Raw genomic sequence first — 19,581 nt, 5'->3', positions numbered from 1 at the left:
AGAGTACGACCCTGCCTCACACAGGAAGCGGCGCAGGTCCTAATCCAGGCACTTGTCATCTCCCGTCTGGATTACTGCAACTCGCTGTTGGCTGGGCTCCCTGCCTGTGCCATTAAACCCCTACAACTCATCCAGAACGCCGCAGCCCGTCTGGTGTTCAACCTTCCCAAGTTCTCTCACGTCACCCCGCTCCTCCGCTCTCTCCACTGGCTTCCAGTTGAAGCTCGCATCCGCTACAAGACCATGGTGATTGCCTACGGAGCTGTGAAGGGAACGGCACCTCCATACCTTCAGGCTCTGATCAGGCCCTACACCCAAACAAGGGCACTGCGTTCATCCACCTCTGGCCTGCTGGCCCCCCTACCTCTGAGGAAGCACAGTTCCCGCTCAGCCCAGTCAAAACTGTTCGCTGCTCTGGCACCCCAATGGTGGAACAAGCTCCCTCACGACGCCAGGACAGCGGAGTCAATCACCACCTTCCGGAGACACCTGAAACCCCACCTCTTTAAGGAATACCTAGGATAGGATAAAGTAATCCTTCTAACCCCCCCCCCCCCTTAAAAGATTTAGATGCACTATTGTAAAGTGGTTGTTCCACTGGATATCATAAGGTGAATGCACCAATTTGTAAGTCGCTCTGGATAAGAGCGTCTGCTAAATGACTTAAATGTAATGTAAAATGTAAAAGTCTCTCAATTGGAAATTTGAATTCCACCCAAAACAAAGTGTGACATACTGAGCTGATGTCAGGTTTCTGGACGAGTGGACAAATCAAAGCAACAATAGTAATTTTCTTGTCCTCTATATTGCTGCTTCCAGAGCCAAATCAAAGGGAGAATTCAATGAGAAATGGAAGAATGGAATTGTCTATATCGAGTGTTGTAATTTTGCTTCTGCAACTGCATTCTCACATTTACAGTAATTGTATAAAACCAAAGATATCATTTGGCTGTGAGTTCACAAGCTGGTCAGTACTGGGGAGTGTCTGTGTAGAATCAAATCAAATGTTATTGGTCACATGCACATGGTTAGCAGATGTTAGAGGCGAGTGTAGCAAAATGCTTGTGCTTCTAGTTCCGACAGTGCAGTAATATCTAACAAGTAATTTAACAATTCCCCAACAACTACCTAATACACACAAATCTAAAGGGACGGAATAAGAATATGTACATGTAAATATATGGATGAGCAGTGGCCTGTCACGGTTGTCGAAAGGAGGAGCAGACCAAAGTGCAGTGTGTGTGTCGTTCCACATTTTATTTACACTGTGAAACTTTGCAATACATACACAATAAACTGAACGAACAAGAACAACAAACCGTGACGCAGAGTAAAAACATACACTAACTCAGAAACAATCTCCCACAAACCCAGGTGGAAAAAAACACTACTTAAGTATGATCTCCAATTAGAGACAACGAAGACCAGCTGCCTCTAATTGGAGATCATCCCAAACAAAACCAACATAGAAATACAAAACTAGAACATGAACATAGAAATAGAAAACATAGAGAGAAAAATAACCTGTCATGCCCTGACCTACTCTACTCTGGAAAATAACATCTTTCTATGGTCAGGACGTGACATGGCCGAGCGGCATAGGCAAGGTGCAATACATGGTATAAGATACAGCATATGCATATGAGATGAGTAATGTAAGATATTTAAACATTATTAAAGTGGCATTGTTTAAAGTGACTAGTGAATCTCTATGTAGGCAGCAGCCAATCCGAGTTAGTGATTGCTGACTGCCAGGTCACTGACTTCCTCCCTGTAGGCTGGCTCATCGTCGCCAGTGATCAGTCCTACCGCTGTCGTGTTGTCAGCGAACTTGATAATGGAGTTGAGGGTCAGCGTGGTGGGGGTGATGTTGCCTACCCTCCCCACCTGTTGTCGGCACGTCTGAAAGTCCAGGATCTAGTTGCAGAAAGAGGTGTTCAGACCCAGAGTCCTAAGCTTGGTGACGAGCTTGTACGCGACAATGGTGTTGAACACTGAGCTGTAGTCAATGAACAGCATTCTTACATAGGTATTCCTCTTGTCCAGATGGGATAGAGCTGTGTGCAGTGTAATGGAGATTGGATCGTCTGTGGACCTGTCGGGGCGGTGTGCAAACTGAAGTGGGTCTAGGGTGGCAGGTAAGGTGGAGGTGATATGATCCTTGACTAGTCTCTCAAAGCACTTCATGATGACAGAAGTGAGTGCTACGGGGCGATAGTCATTTACTTCAGTTATCCTTGTCTTCTTGGTTAGAGGAACAATAGTGGCCGTCCTGAAGCAGGGACAGCAAACTGAGATATGGAGCGATTGAATATGTCCGTAAACACTCCAGCCAGCTTGTCTACGCATGCTCTGAGGACGCGGCTAGGGATGCCATCTGGGCCAGCAGCCTTGCGAGGGTTAACACATTTAAATGTCTTACTCACGTCAGCCACAGAGAAGGAGAGGGGGGCCTTGTTAGCGGTCCGTGTCGATGGCACTGTATTGTCCTGAAAGTGGGCAAAGAAGGTGTTTAGTTTGTCTGGAAGCAATACGTCGGTGTCCGTGACGTGGCTGGTTTTCTTTTTGTAGTCCGTAATTGCCTGTAGACCCTGCCACATACGTCTTGTGACTGAGCCATTGAATTGCGACTCCACTTTGTCCCTATACCAACATTTCCCTTGTTTGATTGCCTTGCAGAGGGAATAACTACACTGTTTATATTTGGCCATATTCCCAGTCCTCTTTCCATGGTTAAATGCGGTGGTTCGCGCTTTTACTTTTGTGCGAATGCTGCAATCCATCCATGGTTTTTGGTTAGGGTAGGTTTTAATATTCACAGTGTGTGTACAACATTTTCAATGCACTTCCTTATAAACTCACTCACCGAGTCAGTGTGTAGATCGATGTTATTCGCTGAGGCTACCCGGAACATTTCTGTGTCCATTATTATTCTGTGCGGCATACTTTATAAATATAAGATGCATTTCACCATTTTAGGTAATGATGAGAGAAGTAAGATGGACTATAATATAATTATTATTGAGTATAGCTGCCATTAGTACTGTTATTATCACTACCATAGCACTACTAGTACTGTTATTCTCACTGCCACTTTTACACATTTTCTGACATTACTGTGATCAATATTACTTTTACTTCAAAGCCAGATGTTATTTACCACAGTATTAGAGCAGTCTACATACCTGCCACCTTAGAGTTGTAGGCCACTCCCACTCCGCAGATGTTGTTGTTGGCTGCTGCAGACACCTCACCAGCACACCTTGTTCCATGACTACACACAGAAACACACAGGTAGATTGGGGAATGGGGATAAAGTTGGAAAACATAGTGGGAATTGGTTACTCGTCAATGTATCATGTCTTTGACCACCTATTGTTCAATTATATTTTTCTTACTTTAAAATCATATAATCTAAAATAATGTCACAGGACTTATGTTGTCAGCTAAATGATCAAGTCTACAGCCTATGGCATGGAGCATAGCCAGATAACTTAACCTCTTAGGGCTAGGGGGCAGTATTTACACCGCCGGATAAAAAAACGTACCCGATTTAATCTGGTTACTACTCCTACCCAGTAACTAGAATATGCATATACTTCTTAGATATGGATAGAAAACACCCTAAAGTTTCTAAAACTGTTTGAATGGTGTCTGTGAGTATAACAGAACTCATATGGCAGGCAAAAACCTGAGAGATTCCTTTACAGGAAGTGGCCTGTCTGACCATTTATTGGCTTTCTTTGACATCTCTTTCCAAAACAAAGGATCTCTGCGGTAACGTGACACTTCCCACGGCTCCCATAGGCTCTCAGAGCCCGGGAAAAAGCTGAATGTCGTCATTCCAGCCCCAGGCTGAAACACATTATTGCCTTTTTCAAGTGGCCGATCAGGGGACAGTGGGCTTAGGCGCGTGCACTGGTCTCCCCCGTCTTTCTTTTTTTCCCTCTATTTACCGAAACGCAGATTCCCGGTTGGAATATTATCGCTTTTTTACGAGATAAATTGCATAAAAATTGATTTTAAACAGCGGTTGACATGCTTCGAAGTACGGTAATGGAATATTTAGAATTTTTTTGTCACGAATTGCGCCATGCTCGTAACCCTGATTTACCATTTCAGATAGTGTCTAGAACGCACGAACAAAACGCCGCTATTTGGATATAACGATGGATTATTTGGGACCAAACCAACATTTGTTATTGAAGTAGAAGTCCTGGGAGTGCATTCTGACGAAGAACACCAAAGGTAATAACATTTTTGGTGAAGGCTAAACTTGCTGGGTGTCTAAATAGCTAGCCCGTGATGGCTGGGCTATGTACTTAGAATATTGCAAAATGTGCTTTCACCAAAAAGCTATTTTATAATCGGACATATCGAGTGCATAGAGGAGTTCTGTATCTATAATTCTTAAAATAATTGTTATGCTTTTTGTGAACGTTTATCGTGAGTAATTTAGTAAATTGTTAGCAAATTCCCCTGCTAGTTCTGAACGTCACATGCTAATGTAAAAAGCTGTTTTTTGATATAAATATGAACTTGATTGAACAAAACATGCATGTATTGTATAACATAATGTCCTAGGTGTGTCATCTGATGAAGATCATCAAAGGTTAGTGCTGCATTTAGCTGTCTTCTGGGTTTTTGTGACATTATATGCTAGCTTGAAAAATGGGTGTCTGATTATTTCTGGCTTGGTACTCTGCTGACATAATCTAATGTTTTGCTTTCGCTGTAAAGCCTTTTTGAAATCGGACAGTGTGGTTAGATAAAGGAGAGTCTTGTCTTTAAAATGCTGTGAAATAGTCGTATTTTTGAGGAATTTGTCATTCGCGCCACGCCTATCATTGGATATTGGAGCAGGTGTTCCGCTAGCGGAACGTCTAGATGTAAGAGGTTAACGAGAGTCTTGTCTTTAAATAGCTGTAAAATAGTCATATGTTTGAGAAATTGAAGTAATAGCATTTCTAAGGTATTTGAAAATCGCGCCACAGGATTCAACTGGCTGTTACGTAGGTGGGACGATATGGTGCCACCTAGCCCAGAGAGGTTAACAGATAAGCCAACTAATATTCTGTTCTTCTGAAATACATTTTCTTCATATCATAATGTTTCTTTAGACCTGACTAAAATAAATAATGGATTCATTGTGACGGTGTATATTAAATTGATTTATTAGACTTTTTAATTGTAGATGTTCCAAAGGCGTGCATCAGAGGCTTGTATGCAGCTTGTATGTGTGGAGCCTGGAGATGCTAAACATGTTTATATTAATAATTAACGGTTAATTACCATGAGACCGGCACCCTTTTGCATGACAATAACTGTCTGACAATGTGTCTACGTGTGTGTGTGTGTGTGTGTGTGTGTGTGTGTGTGTGTGTGTGTGTGTGTGTGGTGTGTGTGTGTGTGTGTGTGTGTGTGTGTGTGTGTGTGTGTGTGTGTGTGTGTCTGTGTGTGTGTCTGTGTCTGTGTCTGTGTCTGTGTGTGTGCGTGTTCCGGTGTGGGCTTCCCACAGGGTAATTGCAGTGAGCCCTCTCTGCACTCCCAGCATGATTTGCCACAGACAGTCTGCTATTTATAAACAACCAGCTAATTAGCCAACTAGTCCTGTGCTGCATTAACTCAGCAGCGGCAACACTGAGATGTCTAATGTCACAACCTGGCTGACAGCTATGCATGCACTGTTGAACAGGCACAAGAAATACAATACTGCTGATGACTGCTTTGGGGCAGATGACCTTGGAGGGACATGGGCTGGCCAGCTAGTCTTTACCTGTTAAACCAGTCATCCGTGTAGCGGGGATACGGATATGGGTCATTGCTGCTGAAGTCAAAGCTGGCCTCTGCATTCTGAAAGGACAGGACACAAACCATTAAAATCAGGCAGAGTACAAGACACAACAGGAGGAAGATTGAGGGGGAAACGAGTAGCGTTAACGCAAAAGTACAGACCATTCCTTAAAGGTGCAATGACCTTCTCAAATCTAGTCTTGTCTTGACCAGACCCAACCTAGACTGCTGTGATGTGTCTGCTTTACTAACGACTGAACTGATGTTTTTGTTGTAGCTGTCTCTCTGCATCTATGTTCCCTCTAAGCTGTGCGCATGCGCAGGTGCCCATCTCCCCTTGGACTGTCGCACAGAAGAAATATCAGCCCATGCAGAGAAACATGAGATTGAACTTTGCTCTACTGTGGGAATTGTGCTCAAATCAATGCAATATTAGGCACGTTAATGTAACATACCAAAACGAAACTAACTATGCAAGACTTAGTATGCATAACTATCTGTGCAAGAGATTTCCTTGTAGGCAGAGCGCATTGGAGTAGGATTCTATTGCATTGAAAGGCACGACTCAGGTCCGTACTCTACACAGGTCCGTACTCAGAGTTGCAGTAGGCCTATATGCAAATAGCCATTGCCATATATGGTAGCCAAAAGCTGAAGAACATACACACATCCAGGTAGTTTCCGCAGGTGCTGGAGTTGTATGCAAACACATGGAGAATAGAAAGGAAAATGCTGCACACTGCTGCTCCCAGGGGATTTTATTTATAACAACGTTTTGACCCTTAGGTCTTCATCAGGCATCCTTTGGGAGCATGAGCAGCAGTGAGCAGCATTTTCTTTTCTGTTTTCCATATATGGTAGCCAACATTTAGATAATGCAACTGTGGCTGCTTTGAGTTGTGAGCGGTATATTTTCTGTAACACATCTGATAGTCACTATATGTTTTTTGTTCTTCCATCCCTAAGATCCCCGCTCACTCTGCCTGTATTTTCAAGCTTCCTGATAGTTAGAGATGAGAGAAAAGCTAACATTTCGTAATTTCGGAGCATTTTAATAGCGTAAAAATATTATGGGTGATATTTTGGTCATTCAAAGGCTATTTTTACTTGGGAAATAGGATGACTGTGTGGGACCTTAAAAGGTTAATTGCTTCAAGAAATAATTGTTTAGAATTCCCTCATGCCAAACATACTACAATGAAAACCTTTCAGTCTGATGGAAATACTGTATGTCATGTGGACCAGATTAATATGAAGACCATTTCCAACACGAGCGCACACACACACGCACACACACACACACACACACACACACACACACACACACACACACACACACACACACACACAGCACTAATATGAATGGTCACAGTAATGCATGGTCACTGCAAGGAACAGCGGCTGAGACACTGACACACCAATTACTCCCGCCATTTAATTCAAGTGTCCAAAAGTAATAAGAGTGGAAATAACAGTGGAAAAGCAGGAGAAAACAGATGCATTACATGCACACATCTGTCGGAGAGTCATCAACCCAGCCTGCATAATCAGCAAATGCCTGCTCTGCAGAAGTATCACACATACACACACTCACAAAGGCATGCACACACCCATACACGCAAATCTATAAATCCACCAACCATTACAGGAATCTCTATCTGTTCTTTACTCGAAAACTATTTTTCTCTTTACACCTCACCCTCTTTTTCTATCGCACCTGCTTCTCTTTGAGATTGCTAATTTGAAACAATCTTCAAATAATGTATCCCTCAAACTCTCTTGTTGTCTGAAAGCCACTCTTTCTTTCATGTTCCTCATCCTCTTTTACCACTCTTCTAACCCAACATTTTTCAAACAGCCACCTTCAACAAGTCTCTTGTCACTGTCTTTCCCCTTTTTCTCTCTCTCAGACAGTCTGTTTTTCTCTTTCTCTCACTCTTTATAACTCTCCACTCCTCGCTCTCATCTTCCTTTCTCCTTTCGCTCAGTCCTTTTTCAAAACCCTGTCTTTTCTAATTACCATTCCCCCTCATTTCTCGATTTGTAGCTTGTTGTCTGTGTGGGTGGCGTTCGTGACTCAGAGTTTTTACAGAGTTGTGTCCTCGGTCACCAGAGAAACAATGTAGATGGCGGTGAGAGTGTGGCGGTGGTCATTAGGAGTATAGAGCTGAACCTATCAGATCATTCACCGGGCCAGCGGCATGCTCAGACCTTAGTGAGATACCGGCTGACATTTACCAGCGAGGATATAGGAATGACAAAGAGATGCCAAACACTACAGTCTACTGCTCTGCTGTATCTGCTGTATCAGTAATTAAAGACGTGTGGAGCAGGTAAGAAGGTGAAGAGAATGACTTCCATCACTGTGCCTGTAGTATGAGTAAGATTGTTTGGAGGTGATGATACCTCTGTATACAGAGAGGGTTGAGGCTGAGGCTTGATGATAGGGCAAGAAGGTACTGGTGTTAGGCGCTGGTGTTAGGTACTGGTTTAAAGGTACTGGTGTTAGGGCAAACATGCTATGGTTTGGGCTGATCCTTTGTTCACACTTAATATCAAGCTGTAAAACATATGAAAGGGTTCAAACAGGATTTAATGTTCAAAAATTTAGATTGGGATGAACCGGTCTCCAAGCTCAACTTTGGAGACTAAGAGATATGTCAGCACTGCTTAGATCTTCAATCCGTTGCCGTATTGAAATATTAGGACACCACATCCTCAAATGACCTATGCACTAGAAATGCTCTCATGCATCTCTCAGAGTACCACTTATTATATTCTCATTATGAATAAAAAAAAGTACAATAATCCAAAGGAGCTGTACGGTCAGAAGCTTCTGAATATGGAGTGTCAATGTCAAAGTTCCCTGAGGTCTCATATACTTAAGAATATACTGAGTACATTCGTAAAGTATTCAGACCCCTTGACTTTTTCCACATTTTCTTATGTTACAGCCTTATTCTAAAATGGATTAAATAAATGTTTCTCCTCATCAATCTACATACAATAGCATATAATGGCAAAGCGAAAAGTTTTTGGGACATTTTTGCAAATTTATTACAAAATAAAAAACAGAAATACATTATTTACATAAGTATTCAGACCATTTGCTATGAGACTCGAAATTTAGCTCAGGTGCATCTTGTTTCCATTGATCATTCTTGAGATGTTTCAACAACTTGGATTGGAGTCCACCTGTGGTAAATTCAATTGATTGGATATGATTTGGAAAGGCACACACCTGTCTATATAAAGTCTCACAGTTGACAGTGCATGCCAGAGCAAAAAATCAAGCCATGAGGTTGAAGGAATTGTCCGTAGAGCTCCGAGACAGGATTGTGTCGAGGCACAGATCTGGGGAAGGGTACCAAAAAATGTTTGCAGCATTAAAAATCCGTAAGAACACAGTGGCCTCCACCATTCTTAAATGGAAGGAGTTTGGAACCACCAAGACTCTACTTAGAGCTGGCCGCCCTGCCAAACTGAGCAATCCGGGGAGAAGGGCCTTGGTCAGGGAGGTGCCCAGAACCCAATGGTCACTCTGACAGAGCTCCAGAGTTCCTCTGTGGAGATGGTAGAACCTTTCAGAAGGTCAACCATCTCTGCAGCACCCCACCAATCAGGCTTTTATGGTAGAGTGGCGAGACGGAAGCCACTCCTCCATAAAGGCAAATGACAGCCCGCTTGGAGTTTGCCAAAAGGCACCTAAAGGACTCTCAGACCATGAGAAACAAGATTTTCTGGTCTGATGAAACTAAGATTGAACTCTTAGGCCTGAATGCCAAACAACACGTCTGGAGGAAACCTGGCACCATCCCTACAGTGAAGCATAGTGGTGGCAGCATCATGCAGTGTGGATGTTTTTCAGCGGCAGGGACACTAGTCAGGATCGACAGAAAAATAAATGGACAACAAAGTACTGAGTAAAGGGTCTGAAAACATATGTAAATGTGATATTTCCGTTATTATTTTTATCAAATTCGCAAAAATGTCTAAAAATCGTTTTTTGCTTTGTCATTATTGGGCAATATGTGTAGACTGATGTGGGGGGGGAAACTATTTAGTCAATTTTAGAATAAGGCTGTAATGTAACAAAATGTGTAAAAAGTCAAGAGGTCTGAATACTTTCCAAATACACTGTATCAACCTTCTTCCTTAATTCTGGAATACGTGGCGATTCTCGAATTTGCCTGCGCAACCAATTATTGTGTTTATCAAACTGCTGCTCTTAACATACACATGTTTTCATTGATAAATCAGAGCCATACTATATTGGTGCACTTGGGAACGAGCTTTACAACTTGCCTGGAAAACGCCCTCCATTCACCTTTCATATTATAATAACGACAATGCCACGGTGGTAGATTTACAAATCTTACCTATTTACCGAGTGTAAATTGACTGGTTTTAGATTTAACTGTCATTCAATAGGCAATGAATTTTAAAAGCTCCAATGCAGCCATTTTTAATCTTAATATCGCATTTCTGGGTAACAATTCAGTACCTTACCGTGATTGTTTTCAATTGAAATGGTCAAAAGGAAACAAAATGTGATTCTTAGCAAAGAGAAATTTCTTAAGCTAGAATTTTGCTAGGACTGGGAGTGGTCTGAGTGGGGAGGAGAAAATAGAAAACTAGCTGTTATAGCCAGAGAGATTTGGAACTCTCTTTCTTATTGGTCTATTAACTAATTCACCAGGCAAGCCAAAACTCCATCCCACCTGTCACGTCCTGACCATAGTAAGATGTGATTTTCTATGGTAGAGTAGGTCAGGGCGTGACAGGGGGTGTTTTGTGTTTTTCTATGTTTTCTATTTCTATGTTTAAGTTCTAATTTTTCTATTTCTATGTTGTTGTTTTTGGGGTTGATCTCCAATTGGAGGCAGCTGGTCCTCGTTACCTCTGATTAGAGATCATATTTAAGTAGGGGTTTTTCTTCTTGGGTTTTGTGGGTGATTATATTTTGAGTAGTGTTTGTTTCTCTCTGCGTCACAGTTTGTTGTTTTGTAAATTCAGTTATTTATGTTTTGCAAAGTTTCACGGATTCAATAAAATGTGGAACTACAACCACGCTGCACTTTGGTCCGATCCTTTCGACAGCCGTGACACCACCAAAACATGCTGAAATTTCAGGCGGTCTTTTCAAACATCTCTTAAACTAAAAGGGCATTATCATAATTTTCAACATTTTACAGTATTATTCCAACCTCATAGTGTGGAAGTATATATAAAACACAGGAAAATCACATTGTTGACTGCACTGGGTCTTTAACAACTCTTCATCACAAAGATAATAGGGAAATTAAGATAAATAATTTACTACAAGGTAACAATTTCATACAAGGTTTTACAGAATGTGGCATCCCTACACACACAAACACACACACATCCATATATATAAACGTGCGCTCTTGCGCATAATAATGAAGACCAATCAATACTGGCTGATTTGCAGTGTCTGTAGGCTTCGAGGAAATAAGTAGAAATTATATCAACAACAACTTCGGCCCTGGAAGAGAGTGAAGATGCACTAAATTAGTTTATCTGCCTCTTACACACACAATCACACACACACACACACACACACACACACACACACACACACACACACACACACACACACACACACACACACACAGACACACACACACACACACACACACACACTCAGACACCTCTCAGACACACACACACAAATGTATTTCAATCTCAATTGAATGGTGAATGGCATATTCAATGTGTTATAGTTTTACTGATGGTTGGGGGAATTATTGCTGCAGAGGATCAGTATGAAAAGATCAGAAACAGTGATCTATACAAACACACACACACACACACGCATATACATCACACAAATACACCACACACACACACAGGAAGTGTGTAGCACTAAGTTAGTTTTAGATCCTTACACATCATGATCCATCAGCCCAGTAGAGCATGCTCCTCCTGCATCAACCCGACTGCCACGCTTACGGCTATTTTTGGGCTTAGACTCATCCCCGTTCACAGGCAAGAAATAAACACACGCACGCACGCACGCACGCACGCACGCACGCACGCACACACACACACACACACACACACACACACACACACACACACACACACACACACACACACACACACACACACACACACACACACACACACACACACACACACACACACACACACAGGAATCATGCATGAACCACAAAGTTTATGACAGTTTGAAGCTTTTCCAATATCCTTAGAGTGAAAGAAAATTGTTTACATTTATTCATCTCTCTCCCTTCCTCTCTCTCCCTCCCTGCCTCTCTCTCCCTCGCTCCCTTGCCATCTCATCTCTCACCTTCTCATCTCTGAAGCTCTAAATCTTTCCAATATGAAAAGAAAGAGAAAATGGTATGGAGGAAAGGCTGTGTGTGTGTGTGTGTGTGTGTGTGTGTGTGTGTGTGTGTGTGTGTGTGTGTGTGTGTGTGTGTGTGTGTGTGTGTGTGTGTGTGTGTGTGTGTGTGTGTGTGTCCAACTACACTTATGCAGCAAAGCCTTTCAGTGCTGTTCATTACTGTGTTTCTATAAGAGAACACATTATTGGATGGTGCTGTTTTACAAAAGACTGTTTCCCTGTATCAGCATTGGGCTGCTATAAAGCCTCTGTCATTGGCTCAGATCTGACACCATAAGATTCACAGATCTCACTATCAGTCAAAGCAAAACAGCCATTTCAGGATTTCAGAAGTTAGCCATTTAACACTGCACACTGAGCTTATTGAGTACATAGTCCGGAGATGTTCATTAGTGCTGCAATGTTAATAGTCAGTGTTAAATAATATGTTTTGTAATGTGAGTTCCATTTTTACATTTACATTTTAGCCATTTAGCAGATGCTCTTATACATTGTTGCTTACAATTAGTGCATTCATCTTAAAACAGTTAGGAGAGACACCAACATATCACAATCATATCAATTATATTTTCCCTCAACAAAGTATTTATAAGCAAAGTCAGTGCTACTAGGAAAAGACAAGTGACATTTTTAGGGGGAGGCGAGCGTGGTGAGTTATTTAAGATACTCTTCAAAGACGTAGTTCCTTACTTTTACTCCTTCCTCTTTTCCCTCTTTCTGGCCAGCGACACTGACAGTTCTTCGAGGTGTTATTATCAGTATTCTGGAGTTGGAGCCTCACATTATGCGGCGCTAGCTACCCTGGCATTATCTGTGCTAGTGACAGATCGGCCTGCCATCCCGCCTGCCACAGTGCTGAGTGCATTAACATTAAACAGCTTGGTTGGCTGGCTTCCCGTCTCCCTGTCCTCAAAGGACACAAGGATACTTGCCAACCATGAAGGAAACTTGGAATACACCTGCCACTGGCACCGCCACTGGCACTCAACAACAGACCAGCCAAAACCGGCACTTCAAGGCGTGATTTTATTTCAGGACAGCAATACAGGGAATTATTGGAGAAGATTGTGAAATAATCAAGTACTTACGTAGTTTGATGCAAGATCTGGGTGGAGATAATCGATCCCTGTAACATAATTTCAACAGAAATTTATGAGGTAATGCTATATTTCTTTTTCTTTTCTTCAAAAGAATACAGGTCTTGAGGGGATATTTGGACTTTTATAAGAAAATCTGAAAAAGGAAATGGTGACTTTGATTTTACTTTGTGCTTATTACATTCTAATTGGGAGCTGGTCTGTACATGTACGCTGTACATGTAATTTACTTAAAAGTTACAGTGGGTTGCGAAAGCATTCACCCCCTTGGCATTTTTCCTATTTTGTTGCCTTACAACCTGGAATTAAAATAGAGTTTTGGGGGGGGTTGTATCATTTGATTTACACAACATGCCTATCACTTTGAAGATGCAAAATATGTTTTTATTGTGAAACAAACAAGAAATAAGACAAAAAAACAGAAAACTTGAGAGCGCATAACTATTCACCACCCAAAGATAATACTTTGTAGAGCCACATTTGCAACAATTACAGCTGCATATCTCTTGGGGTATGTCTCTATGAGCTTGGCACATCTATCCACTGGGATGTTTACCCATTCTTCAAGGCAAAACTGCTCCAGCTCCATCAAGTTGGATGGGTTCCACTGGGGTACAGCAATCTTTAAGTCATACCACAGATTCTCAATCAGATTGAGGTCTGGGCTTTGACTATGCCATTCCAAGACATTTAAGTGTTCCCCCTTAAACCATTTGAGTGTTGCTTTAGCAGTATGCCTAGGGTCATTGTTCTGCTGGAAGGTGAACCTCCATCCCAGTCTAAAATCTCTGGAAGACTGAAACAGGTTTCCCCTCAAGAATTTCCCTGTATTTAGCGCCATCCATCATTCCTTCAATTCTGACCAGTTTCCCAGTCCCTGCCGATGAAAAAAATCCCCACAGCATGATGCTGCCACCACCATGCTTCACTGTGGGGATGGTGTTCTCAGGTGATGAGAGGTGTTGGGTTTGTGACAGAAATAGCGTTTTCCTTAATGGCCAAAAAGCTCAATTTTAGCCTCATCTGACGAGAGTACCTTCTTCCATATGTTTGGGGAGTTTTCCACATGCCTTTTGGCGAACACCAAACGTGTTTGCTTATTTTTTTCTTTAAGCAATGGCTTTTTTCTGGCCACTCTTCCGTAAAGCTTAGCTCTGTGGAGTGTACGGCGTAAAGTGGTCCTATGGACAGATACCCCAGTCCGGAGCCTCCAGCTACGCTCCTCAGTCTGGAGCCTCCAGCGATGCTCCCTAGGACAAAACCTCCAGCGATGGCCTGCCGCGCAGAGCCTCCAGCGACGGCCTGCAGCCCAGAGCCTCCAGCGGTGGCCTGCAGCCCAGAGCCTCCAGCGGCGGGCCTGCAGCCCAGAGCCTCCTGCGGCGGGCCTGCAGCCCAGAGCCTCCTGCGGCGGCCTGCAGCCCAGAGCCTCCAGCGGCGGCCTGCAGCCCAGAGCCTCCAGCAATGATCTACAGTCCGGTTCTTTCGACGACGATCCACGGTCAGGTGGTAAGAAAGGATCAGCAGGTGGAGCAGGGAGTATGCCCTGAACCAGAGCCGCCTCCTCTGCTGGAAGTTAAGGTTATGTGGACTACATTTGAGACGCCATAGACAATTGTCACCCTCCCTACCCTCCCTTTTGTTTTGTGGTTTATTTTGTTTTAGGTGCATTCGTAGTCTGCACCTTTGGGGGGAGGGTACTGTCACGTCCTGACCATAGTACGATGTGATTTTCTATGGTAGAGTAGGTCAGGGCGTGACAGGGGGTGTTTTGTGTTTTTCTATGTTTTCTATTTCTATGTTTAAGTTCTAATTTTTCTATTTCTATGTTGTTGTTTTTTCGGTTGATCTCCAATTGGAGGCAGCTGGTCCTCGTTACCTCTGATTGGAGATCATATTTTAGTAGGGGTTTTTCTTCCTGGGTTTTGGGGGTGATTATATTTTGAGTAGTGTTTGTTTCTCTCTGCGTCACGTTTTGTTGTTTTTGTCAATTCAGTTATTTATGTTTTGCAAAGTTTCACGGATTTAATTGTCACGGCTGTCTTCGTCTTCTGACGATATAGCGAAATCGTCGTCTGAAAATGTAGACCAATACGCAGCGGATGTCGTGTTCATCTTTGAATTTAATTAATCGCTCACTTGAACACTATACAAAAAAACAATAAACAATGACAGTGCAACAGTTTTGCAGGCTATCCTAATGCATTGCAAAAACAATCTCCCACAAAAGACAAACACAAACACACCCTCATATATGGGACTCTCAATCAAAGGCAAATAGACAACACCTGCCTTCAATTGAGAGTCCCAACCCCAATGGACCCAAACATAGAAACAGACACACTAGACTCAACATAGAATACATGAAAATCAAACAGTGCCCAAAAACCCCGGAATACTTAAATCAAATGCCCTTTTTAGAAAAACACCACCCCTAACCACATAAAACAAATACCCTCTGCCACGTCCTGACCAAACTACAATACCAATTAACCCTTATACTGGCCGGGACGTGACAGTACCCTCCCCCCCTAAAGGTGCTAACCCCGGAAGCACCTTAAGAAAAACAAGAAAACAACAACCCCAAACAACAACAACAAAAAATAAATCCCCCTACTAAAGGGAGGGAAGGGAGGGTGGCTGCCGTCAACGACGGCACTGTGCTACACCCCCCCCTCCCCAACCCACCTATATCTGGAGGGGGCTCCGGTTCTGGCCGTTCCAGGCAGTCGGGCCACTCTGGCAGCTCGGGGCAGTCTGGCCAGTCTGGCAGCTTGGGGCAGTCTGGCAGCTTGGGGCAGTTTGGCAGCTCGGGGCAGTCTGGCAGCTCGGGGCAGTCTGGCAGCTCTGGCAGCTCGGGGCAGTCTGGCAGCTCTGGCAGCTCGGGGCAGTCTGGCAGCTCGGGGCAGTCTGGCAGCTCTGGCAGCTCGGGGCAGTCTGGCAGTCTGGCAGCTCGGGGCAGTCTGGCAGTCTGGCAGCTCGGGGCAGTCTGGCAGCTCTGGCAGTTCCGGGCAGTCTGGCAGCTCTGGCAGTTCCGGGCAGTCTGGCAGCTCTGGCAGTTCGGGGCAGTCTGGCCACTCTGGCAGTTCCGGGCAGTCTGGCCACTCTGGCAGTTCCGGGCAGTCTGGCCACTCTGGCAGTTCCGGGCAGTCTGGCCACTCTGGCAGTTCCGGGCAGTCTGGCCACTCTGGCAGTTCCGGGCAGTCTGGCCACTCTGGCAGTTCCGGGCAGTCTGGCCACTCTGGCAGTTCCGGGCAGTCTGGCCACTCTGGCAGTTCCGGGCAGTCTGGCCACTCTGGCATCTCCGGGCAGTCTGGCCACTCTGGCATCTCCGGGCAGTCTGGCCACTCTGGCAGCTCCTGACTAGTGGGTGGCTCTGGCGACTCTTCACTGACGGGCGGCTCTGGCGATTCCTCACTGACGGGCGGCTCTGGCGACTCTTGACTGTCGGGCAGTTCTGGCGACTCTTGACTGACGGGCAGTTCTGGCGACTCTTGACTGACGGGCAGTTCTGGCGACTCTTGACTGACGGGCAGTTCTGGCGACTCTTGACTGACGGGCAGTTCTGGCGACTCTTGACTGACGGGCAGTTCTGGCGACTCTTGACTGACGGGCAGTTCTGGCGACTCTTGACTGACGGGCAGTTCTGGCGACTCTTGACTGACGGGCAGTTCTGGCGACTCTTGACTGACGGGCAGCTCTAGCGACGTCGGACTGGAATGACGCACTTGAAGCCTGGTGCGTGGTGCTGGTACTGGACGTACCAGATTTGGAACACGCACCTCCAGGCTAGTGCGGGGAGCGGGAACAGGATGATTCGGACTGGGCTGACGCACTTCCGGGTCCGCACGAGAGACAGGAGCTGGAAACCCAGGGCTATGGAGGCGCACAGGCGGTCTTGATCTTACCTCCTGCACAACCCGTCCTGGCTGGATGGAACTAGTAGCCCTGCACGAGCGGGGTGCTTGTACAGGGCGGACTGTGTTGTGCAGGGGCCTGATGGTAGCCGTGCGTAGAGCGGGAGTTGGGTAGCCTGGTCCTCGGAGGCGTACCGGCGACCAGACGCGCTGCGCAGGCATCCTCCTACCAGGCTGGATGCCCGCTCTAGCACGGCACCTGCGAGGGGCTGGAATAACACGCACCGGCCTGTGCGTGCGTATGGGTGAGTGCGCTCCTCAGCGAAACATGGCGCTCTCCACCTCATACGCTCCTCCATAAAACCACGGGTAGCTGGCTTCCCGGCTCTTCCTAGGCCTAGCCAAACTACCCGTGTGCCCCCCCCAAAAAAATTATTGGGGGTGCCTCTCGTGCTTCAACGCCAGTCGTGTCCCTCGGAAACGTTCCCGGTCCATACCATCCTTACTCCATGGGCCTTCTCCGGCCATAACCTGCTCCCATGTCCATCGATCCCCATAGTCCGTATCCTGAGCGTGCTGCTCCTCTCTCCGCTGCTTGGTCTTGGTTTGGTGGGAGATTCTGTCACGGCTGTCTTCGTCTTCTGACGATATAGCGAAATCGTCGTCTGAAAATGTAGACCAATACGCAGCGGATGTCGTGTTCATCTTTGAATTTAATTAATCGCTCACGTGAACACTATACAAAAAAACAATAAACAATGACAGTGCAACAGTTTTGCAGGCTATCCTAACGCAGTGCAAAAACAATCTCCCACAAAAGACAAACACAAACACACCCTCATATATGGGACTCTCAATCAAAGGCAAATAGACAACACCTGCCTTCAATTGAGAGTCCCAACCCCAATGAACCCAAACATAGAAACAGACACACTAGACTCAACATAGAATACATGAAAATCAAACAGTGCCCAAAAACCCCGGAATACTTAAATCAAATGCCCTTTTTAGAAAAACACCACCCCTAACCACATAAAACAAATACCCTCTGCCACGTCCTGACCAAACTACAATACCAATTAACCCTTATACTGGCCAGGACGTGACATTAATAAAATGTGGAACTACAACCACGCTGCACTTTGGTCCGCTCATTTTGACAGCCATGACAGCTTGTTTGGTGGTGCCCCTTGCTTAGTGGTGTTGCAGACTCTGGGGCCTTTCAGAACAGGTGTATATTTACTGAGATCATGTGACAGATCATGTGACACTTAGATTGCACACAGGTGGATTTTATTTAACTAATTATGTGACTTCTGAAGGTAATTGGTTGCACCAGATCTAATGCACGCCATATGCATGCACCACTTTTCTTTTCTTTTTTTATAATTTTTTGAAACAATTTAGTTTTTCCATTTCACTTCAAATATTTAAACTATTTTGTGTATGTCCATTACATTAAATCCAAATAAAAATATATTTAAATTACAGGTTGTAATGCCACAAAATAGGAAAAACGCCAAGGGGGATGAATACTTTTGCAAGGCGCTGTAATTAGTTAATTAACCACATGTAGATACCTTGTCACAATGAACTATAATTAACCACAATAACAAGCTATTTCTAATCAACACACAATGTAGTAGCCACCGATGGTTACCAGTGGCTACCAACTCTGGTCTTGAAGAGCTACAGGGTGTAAAGCAGGGGTATCAAACATACAGCCCCTGGCCCACGAGCCGTTTCAATGTGGCCCGTGGGTGGTTTGACAAAATAAAAAAATAACGTCAATCTATATTTAAATTACTAAAACCAAATCGAAAATGTGTAGAAATTATAGTTGCTCTACATACATTCTCTTCACTCTGTTCAGCTTGCTAGCAATCCCAGAAAAGAAAGCTCAACAGTGAGAGTAAATAAAAAATAAAAATAAAAACATAGAAGACTTTTATTAATTGCACATTTTGCAAGTGAGCAAATATAACCGAATTTTCAACCATCTGGCCCTCGGTGAAGACAGAATGTGGCCTCCGGGCAAAATTAGTTTGACACCCCTGATGTGAAGAATTTAACTCCAGCCCAGAACTACACTCCCAGTGATGATCTCTACTGAGATAGTGATACAACTTCAACTGTAAGGCCTATACCGGTACCTACCATCGTCCATGATAGCTATGGTGATGCCTCTCCCGGTGTAACCCAGTCCCCAAGCCTCAGCCACATTGAGGTCGAGTCCGGGGGTCCCATCAGCCTGGCCAGTGTTGATCTAACCAGTCACACAAACAATATGGAGACAGGCCATGATGCAGGACACCCAGCCGAGGAGTCATTAGAGAATTACTCAACATGGAGGAAGATAATGGGAAGGAAGGGGGAGGAAGAGATGAGGTGTGGAGGAAGAGAGGGAGGGGGAAAGTAAATGTCACGGATATGGTACATTGCTGGG

At 44.4% G+C, this 19,581-nt stretch overlaps 1 protein-coding gene across 1 annotated transcript in view; it reads right to left on the bottom strand.

The window, feature by feature from the left end:
- Nucleotides 1–19,581, bottom strand: part of LOC106607177 (neuroendocrine convertase 2) — a 102,295-nt gene that overhangs the window by 45,873 nt on the left and 36,841 nt on the right. The window contains exons 4-7 of the mRNA XM_014203849.3: nt 19,293–19,401; nt 13,273–13,310; nt 5,777–5,853; nt 3,186–3,274 (exon numbers count right to left, since the gene is read on the bottom strand). Of these exons, the coding sequence (XP_014059324.1) occupies nt 3,186–3,274; nt 5,777–5,853; nt 13,273–13,310; nt 19,293–19,401 (313 nt within the window). The remainder of the gene's footprint in view (nt 1–3,185; nt 3,275–5,776; nt 5,854–13,272; nt 13,311–19,292; nt 19,402–19,581) is intronic.

This window comes from Salmo salar, chromosome 01, assembly GCF_965601325.2.
Source record: "Salmo salar chromosome 01, fSalSal1, whole genome shotgun sequence".
In the NCBI taxonomy this organism is placed as follows: Eukaryota; Metazoa; Chordata; class Actinopteri; order Salmoniformes; family Salmonidae; genus Salmo; species Salmo salar.
This window is presented reverse-complemented; position numbering and strand designations above follow the sequence as displayed.